Here is an 8,435-nt window from a genome sequence, read left to right as displayed (position 1 = left end):
TAACACAAATCCCTTAAATCTGAACCTGAAAGGCTGTTTCACTGCTTCATCTGCAGATTTCCCTCCACGGCCTCATTTATTTGAACACATCTTTATTTTAGGGGACTTCCTCTAACAGCCTGTGTGGAGAAAAGCCTTTAATCAGAGATGTTCAGGACTCTAATGACACCAACACAACCATGTGTCCTGTAACACAAAGCACCCAGCAGCAGTTGCACCAAACTCACAAAACTTCTTGTCTCCCTGGACAAGAAGCACACTTTGCCCTGATGCTTTAAAAAAGAGCAGAAACTGTATAAAAGCTGAGTATTTTGGTGGCTGCTGTATAAAACAGAGTCTGAGTCTAAGAAGTGTTTGGAGCAGTTTTATCCGCACTCACATTATGAGGTGACACAAAAACATTCATCTTCGTTTCACCCAAGTGTCCAACAGAGGAGCTACTCCAGGAGGAAAGTTTAACAGCAGACAACAGAAACTAACAGAGGAGACGGGGTGAGACAGGGTGAGACAGGTTAGGAGGACTGAAGCCCCCGAGGCGTGCCTAAGGCTCTGTCCTCCGTCCTCCATCCACATCATGTCAGCCACAGTTTGGTTTCCTGTTTCTCTGCAGAAATGATTGACAGGCTGCTGGATAATCAGTGAGAGTCACCTGGTCCGTCATCCAGAACCGCTGAGGGGTTCATTCAGAGGGACTCACCCAGACCAGGTCCACAGAGGGACTCACCCAGACCAGGTCCACAGAGGGTCCTGTCACCTGCAGCTGAGCGACGCCTTCATGAATCTCTGGTGGTTTTCCTCAGAGGTCAGATCAGCAGATCAGCTGTAAATCTGATTTGACACAACTTTGATGTTTCATCTTTCTGTCTTCTGTCACAGTTTCGTGACAGTTTCCTGTATTTTTGTCAGGACCGGTGGAGACGATGGCGAACCCAGAACGCAGACTCATAATTAGAAGAACAAAAACTAATTTATTAAACTAAAGAAACAAAATGAAAACAAACAGCTGACGAGGCAGCAACTTAAAAGAACAAAAAACCAAACAACGGTGGGCAGAACAACAAGGAGACAAGGTACGGAGCATGGCAGCTAACGGCAAACAAAAAACAATGAACCAGCGACTAGTGGAAGAAATGACCGGGCATTTAAAGTGCTGAGGATAATCAGGTAAGTGGAGACAGGTGACAAGATTAACAGGCTTTGACAGGTGTGAGTGGGCGTGACAGGAATGCAGAAGGAGAAATAGACTGAGGAGGAATGAGGAAGTGAAAAAACACGAGAACAGAAACTAAAACACAAACCAATAAACTAAAACAGAAGTAAAACAAAACACAGGAAAAAACCCAAATCACCACAATTTTGACTGAGTTGAAATGAACTTAATGAGATGGAAGACTGTGATCTGGAGGGAAATGTGTTGCTGAACAGGAAAGTCACACAAACAAACACTGACTTTTTAATTGTCTCTTTGCACAACAAAACGCAGAAACTTTGCCTGAGAGGAGACACAAGAAGCCCTGCCATAAATCAGAGCGGTTCTGGGCTCTCTGGTTGGGCAGGCAGAGCACTCAGGCCTTGAATAAGGAAGCAGACATTCTCTGGATATTTTACAGGAATACATCAATCAACCTTGCTTGTCAGAACAGCTTTAAGTCACAGAGGCTAGAAATCTGTCTGAAGGTGAGCAGCGTCTGAGGAAGACTCATGGATTTTAGCACCGAGCAGCTTTAGGTCTGATCACAAACTGAGTTTTATCTGGACTGAAATCTTTAATGTCGCCACAGAAAGCTGACATCCAGGCAGTTTCCTGTGGTAAAAGAACCACGAGCACTGAGCGACTCGTTCTTACAGATGAGCTGCATCTTGTTTTCTGATTATACCTCAAACAAGAAATAAACTCTAAATAAGTCTTCTCCTCGAGCTTTAAGGCTGACAGTCACATTTAACAAATTAAACACAAGGTTTTAATTACTAAAACAGTCCAGACTTCCAGCAGCAAGAAGGAACTTAAACCTCATGAACTCTCTTCTGAAATGGAGCAGCTAGTTTAAATTTGTTTGATTTACTTCAGCTAAGAGCTTAAAAACTGTCTTCAACAGAGTTTAAACTCTTAGGATTTTACATGAGTTTGTCTTATTGCTGGGAGGGAGAAGTTCTTGTTTTCAGATTCTAAAACAGGAGGACGTTTTCACTCCGCTTGTTGCTGTGATGCAGCAGAAGAATTCAAATAGATTTCCATTAAAGATCCTCCAGACTGAACTAATGTGCTTGGAGAGAGTAAATCAGACTGATTTCCAGACGAACACGGGCCGATGATAAAAGAGAGATTATCGAGTAGAAATTAGGTGCATCTAAAGATAGACTAAAGGACCGACAATCGATACAGGAGGAGGAGGAGGGAGGAGGAGGAGGAAGGAGGTGGCCCGTTGAATACCACCAGAGCCCCGGCTGGGAGGGACCCAAACACTGGCCCTACAGGGTCTGAATGAAATTAAAAATGGCTCCATACTTGTTTCCAACAGGTAAAACAAACCAGAGCCAAAGATTTGTCCAATCAGAGCAGAGGGGGCGGGTCCAGGTGAAGGAAGTGTTGCTCATTCAGAGACTTATTTAGTGAGTTTTTCTGGTGTTTTTGGAGACATTCAGCTCATGGTGGGATGTAAATATAAAAATGTCTTTGTCTAAAATAAATCCCTTCACTAATAACTGAGTTTCTCTTTTGCAGATCTGCAGACCGGATGAAGGATGAGAGCTGGAGCTGTGACGTTAAAAAAACAAACAGAAATAAAAACATGTTGGGCCTGTCACTATCATTATCATATTCAATCCAAAACACTTCAGTGGCTCATCATTTCAGTTTTAAAAGACAAACCTTTTCTAAAACAGAGGTTCTGCTCTGCAGGTACCCTCCTGGTGACACCTACAGTCCGGTTCTTTCATGCATCCAGGAATCCAAGCAGAGATGGAGCTGATGGGGTTCTTCCTCATGCCTCACCTCTCAGCTGCCTGCAGTCCCTCTGACCTACTTCCAGACCTACAGCCCATAATAAAGGTCAACCAACGAGCTGGAGAACATTCTCCGGCTGCTTTCAGGTAATATTTATCATGTTTGAGTCGTTTAGACATGAATGGAAAGAAGAGCAGCATGTGTGTAACATCCATACGTGTTTGTGCTGAAAGCCAGAGGAAGACAGAGACACATCTGCTGTCTGGCCAGAGGGGCGACGCGTCCAGCTGTCCCTCGCTGAGACGAGCAGTTATTTCCAAGAAAAGGAGGCCAAGAAAAGTCTTATCCAGCAAATCACCCTGAATGTCATCAGATAGAGAAGAATAATTATTGTGTAAATGTCTCTAACCCTCACCGAACACAGAAGACGTTTAGTTTCCTTTAGGACTTTCTGTTTCTAACATCACACAGAAACAGGAAGAGGAAATCTGCCAGGCCTTTAAATGTCAAACAGGACGGCTACAGCCAGAAACTGGCCTCAGATTTTTCTACTTTTATATTGTAAAATAATATTTAGCGTGAGCATTAAGATTTTTTCATGACTGTCCGACCAACATGCCTGTGATTCCTAAAGATGAGAAATATCTGAGTTCTGAACAGAAGTGGGCCGTTTGAAACTGTTAAGGTGAAAAACCAAACTTCTGATCATCGTCGAGTTAAAGTTTATCAGCCTTATCCTCCTCAGAGGTTAAAACTCCTTCTGTCCTGACTTCCTGCTGTTGTTCCCGTGGAAACGCTCCAGGATCAGGATGGGGATTGTTCTCCTTCAGGGAACAAGGTTCTGGTTTCTGTTTGTGCTCTCTTGAACGTCCAGAGCTTCAACGTTCACCCTTTGTTCTGAAGAACGATTTATTTTTCTTACTTCATGAAAAAGGAGAGAGGCTTGTGTCATTTATTCAGTTTGGTGCAGTTTCAGGCACGACTGTCCTCGTTTCTCCTGAACTCCAACAAACCGAAGACTCGTATCCTGCAGATACAGTTTATCTGCGGTATTTTAATGTTATTACAGAGTGACTTCCTTTAAGAGCTTTAAGTTTATTTCATAAAGACGGGACAACTTACATCTGCTGTATATAACTCTGAACAATGCTGAAATAATTGAGCATTTAATTTGTAATTTTTTATTAAATTACAAACTGGAGTCAAGGATCATTTTTAATGAAACCTTTAAACCTTTCATATAACAGCAGCATTACTGTCTTACATGAAGCAATAAAAGTGAATCTCTGAGGTATGTGTGCTGGTAATGATGCTGAACTGTCAAACACTGATAAATATTGAGGGTTTACAGTTTATTAAGAGGCAATTAAGTTTGGAAGCCCGTAGAGAACGCAGTTGAAGGCTGCTGGTGTGAGAAGCGTTTCTTTGCTGGAGTCAGTGAGGAGCTGCGGATCTGCAGAGGAAACATTATTTAATTACATGCAGATAGTTGGAAGGAAAAGTTACAGATGATGTTTGAACTGAGTCGTACTGCATGTGTACCATGTGTCCCTGTGACCCCCCTCAGAGCTCCGATGGTCTGACCGGAGGTCCGTCTGGTTCTCATGAAGTCTGAAACAAATGACGACACAGCAGCAGAAAATTATCTGTAAGCTCTTATTAATGTAACTGTCAGCAGAAATCAGCATATCTAAACTGTCCATTTGTTTTGAAAAGGCAGCAGAGTGATTTCCACGCTGTGCCCTTTGACCTCTGCTGCTGACACCTCTCTCTAACAGGAAGAAGCCAGATTAGCATCCAGACTTCTGTTTAAACAGAAAAGGTGTGGACAGCGGCATCTGTTGGTCCAACAGCTGAATCTGTTGTTTAGGCCCCGTTGGACCGGATGTTGATATTCACCCTGAAGGTGGACGGCCTTTCAGGGCCTTGGTCAGCTCTTCAGGGCTGTATTAGGAACTCAGTGGATCATGGAGGGGTTTGAGGATTCACTAAACGAATGTAACGAGGTTGTGCAGCATCATGGGGTTCTGAGGAAGCACGGTGGCAGTGGATTCATGACTCGGGCCCCCGTGGACCAGCAGGACTAAACATGCTGGCCTCAAGCCTCGACTACAACCCTGATTCTAAAAATGTCTCAGAAACAACCTAATGCAGACATGATACCCGTGGAGGGAGCGCTGTGTTAGCACAAGGGTTCCTAAAGTTGGGGTTCAAATGATTGAGTGATGAGAGGAACAAATATCTATTTGTGATAAACCTACTGTCCAGCACAGTGGCTGTACTGTGTGCAGTCTGCTGGAGGCTGCTGCTCCACTGGTTGGTGAAGATGCATCCGACTCCACTCAGACTCAGTAACAGACATGTCTCCACAGGTGTCTCCAGGGCAAACTGTCCTGCTCTGGACAGGAGAAAGGCTCACATGGTATTTAGGTCAGAAAATAGGAAACCAATACATTTCATACAGCTAAAAGTTAGAACAGTGTATGTAAAACTGAAAGGTGAGGACATTTTTGTTACCTCGTTTGGTTTTCGAGGTTTGATTGGTGGAGAAAATCCATTTTGTCCTGAACCCGATCAAAGAGCAGAGCCACGCGGCAGTCTGAGAGCAACAGAAATCAGAAACGTTATCTTCACCAGGAATAAAATCCTGCTAACACAAAAATGACAGATAGATCGTTTCTACAGCAGCTGTTCTCTGTGAGAATAAAAGCCAAAGAATTATCTTCAAATCTATCAAAGCCAGAAGCAGCTCAGAAACTTTGACACAATTCATTTCTGTTTAAGCAAACCAGCCAACTGTGGGTTCGGAAACTCAGACTCTTTCTCATCTCTTCTTATGTCGTATATATTTACACCTCTGCAGGTACTGTTACAAGTCTGAGCTTTAAAAATGAATGTAGAAGATGATGTGTTCTCGATGAGACTCATTTCCTCAGATCTGTCATCACTTAATCATGTGCTGAGAAACACACAGAAGGAATGATGTTTGTTTAAATAAAAGCCAGCTGGGATCCAGTCTGTGGTGCCAGCCACGCTAAAGTTAGCAGCACTGATGCCACACGTCTGACAGCTGTCAATCACTCTGGGTCTCATGCACCACTGGACAGATGTTGATCAGAAAGTAATCACTGGATGCTTGTCTACAACAAATTAACTTTGAATCATTCTGATTCAAGATGGCCGCCTCAGCTAAACGCAGCACGTGGCAGGCCCAGGACTTGTGCAGGGGTGACAGAACCGTACCGGACAGATCCAAGGCTGCGACTTTCACAGGTGCAACGTTTGCCAAGAAGGAATCCCCCCCCAGGTAAATGAAGGCACTGCACCTGCACAGAACCTGCTCCACCTCGGAAAGACTGGAAACAAACCACAGCTGGTTAGCAAACAACAAGTGACTGCAGTAATAAGCAGAGATGTTGTCTAAAACCTGGGTCTGTCCTTGCTGCCGTCCCATAGATGGGTGAAACTCTGACGGTCCAAAACCTCCTTCATGATCTTCCTGAGTCCGCTTCCTCCTGCGCCAACAAACAACCACAAAGCTGGTTTTAGCTGGTACAGTGGCAGAGCGGGTCAGAACCTGAGCCTCAGCTTCAGGAAGTACTGCTACAGGTGGACTGTCCCCAGGTGAGACATTTATATCAGCCTTCATCTCACACACATAAAGGAAACAGATGAATGAAATGTGTAAAGAAGTAGAAATCATTCAGTTCACTCACCCAAATGTCTTTCATTGTAAGGATCAATAATACCTTTAAAGCAAAGTTAGGGTCAAACTTTATCCAAATATTTAATTATTAACTTAAAGAAAAGCTCAAATGTGAGTTAAAAAATGAAGTTTTCTGGGCAGGAGGGTTGTAGGACAGAGGAAGTGTTTGTGTCAGCAGAGATGAGTTTCAGGTGATCCTGACGACACTAAACTGATTAAATCCATGAAAACTACAGGAAGGTTTACTTCATGTTGAGCCTGTTTATAAAGTAGACTGGTAATAATAAAAACATCTTTATAAGGATACATTTAAAGCCATGCGTGTCCACAGGGGAAGTGTAAGAAGGCGTCACATGATTGGCAGGAAGCTGTGAAAATAAAAACCTTTAATTACAAACAGCTACAAATATGAACTCTTTAAAAAGGAAGTAAATGACCTGTAACCTGTGAGGGCAAATATTAATGTAGAAAATACCAACAACCAAAGGAAAGATGTCTCAGTTTATAAAAACAAGAACACCTGATGACAGGTTAAAAGTTTGGAAGCCAGGAGGAAGATCTTTCTGTCTCTGATTGAATTTTGCACTTTAAAGCGCAGCAGGAGGAAGTTAAATAATTGCTAATGCAGAGAGCAGGTAAAGGGAATATGAGCGTGCGTATCTGTCGGGTCCAGATTAATTGAGCGAACTCACCGCTTTCATGGTTTGACTTTGATCTCCTTTCCCCTTCAGTCCTTTCCCAGCTTTGGTCTCCTTTCTGTTGTCACTTTCAACTACAACAAACAGGAAGCAGAGTGAACGCACGTCTGCAGAAGAAGAAAATCCTCTTCGTCAGCATTCGCTAAGTCACTGACGTTAACTGGTTCTGATTCAATATTTATCATTTATTTTGTTCAGTTTTAGTAAACGCTGTTGTTCTTCTGGCTTCAGGAAATATTTATATAATAAGAAACGCTCCTTGGAGACCACCGACAGAAACACAGCTTCATCTGTAAAAAATGTTCTGCTTCTTTGATGTTTCTGATCAGATTTGAACTTAACAGTTTTCCATATTTTACTTTTATTTGTTTTATATTTATCTAAACCTGGAAAATACTAAATAGTCATATTTTTCAAGACTGTAGGTTTTAATGTAATCTGTGTGAAAACACACACACACACACACACTAACCTTTGAACTCAAGTGATGCAAATGATTCAACCTTTAAAAAGTACAGATGTCTGCAGGATAATATTCAGTTTTTGACCCCTTTTTATTTATGTTCTATAATGTTTTAACTGTCCCCTAGGACACAAACTCTATAAATAAAAAAAACATAAATTTGTTATTTTTAAAGCATTTTACACTCAGTGTATTTTTACCAAAAATCCTAACTGTTAAACATAAAACTAGTTTCTTTTGTTTTAACTAAAAAATAAACTATTAATGTTCCCAGAACTTCAGTTTTAAAATCTATGGATCTATAATCATTAATCTATCAGTGACCAGCAGTTTTTACAGTAAACCCATTAAAGCTGAAGATGCAGTTTAAACAACCCAAACTTATGGAAATGTTTCTAACAGATTGCAGCATGTAGGCTGATGTGAGGAGCTGTGACAGGATGAGTTCTTCAGCATTAAAACATTCCAAGGATCTGTGAAGCTGCTGGCTTCCTCTCAGGACTGTCAGCGTCAGGATCACAGCTGAGGTCTCAGATGAGTCAGTCTGGGTCTTCAGACTCTGACCACCAGGGGGCGCTGGTGCACACGAGCCCCGAGTCGGGGTTTGAGTCGGGGTTTGAGTCG

At 42.4% G+C, this 8,435-nt stretch overlaps 1 protein-coding gene across 1 annotated transcript in view; it reads right to left on the bottom strand.

Annotated features, from left to right (window-relative positions):
* Window positions 1-4,121: 4,121 nt before the first annotated feature.
* Window positions 4,122-8,435, bottom strand: part of LOC108246560 (cilia- and flagella-associated protein 46) — a 53,790-nt gene continuing 49,476 nt past the window's right edge. Inside the window, exons 51-59 of the mRNA XM_037973652.1 lie at window positions 7,343-7,422; window positions 6,958-7,018; window positions 6,661-6,693; window positions 6,372-6,459; window positions 6,188-6,300; window positions 5,462-5,543; window positions 5,206-5,342; window positions 4,487-4,555; window positions 4,122-4,397 (exon numbers count right to left, since the gene is read on the bottom strand). Of these exons, the coding sequence (XP_037829580.1) occupies window positions 4,300-4,397; window positions 4,487-4,555; window positions 5,206-5,342; window positions 5,462-5,543; window positions 6,188-6,300; window positions 6,372-6,459; window positions 6,661-6,693; window positions 6,958-7,018; window positions 7,343-7,422 (761 nt within the window). The 3' untranslated portion in view covers window positions 4,122-4,299. The remainder of the gene's footprint in view (window positions 4,398-4,486; window positions 4,556-5,205; window positions 5,343-5,461; window positions 5,544-6,187; window positions 6,301-6,371; window positions 6,460-6,660; window positions 6,694-6,957; window positions 7,019-7,342; window positions 7,423-8,435) is intronic.

The sequence above is a fragment of the Kryptolebias marmoratus genome, linkage group LG22 (genome assembly GCF_001649575.2).
Source record: "Kryptolebias marmoratus isolate JLee-2015 linkage group LG22, ASM164957v2, whole genome shotgun sequence".
In the NCBI taxonomy this organism is placed as follows: Eukaryota; Metazoa; Chordata; class Actinopteri; order Cyprinodontiformes; family Rivulidae; genus Kryptolebias; species Kryptolebias marmoratus.
This window is presented reverse-complemented; position numbering and strand designations above follow the sequence as displayed.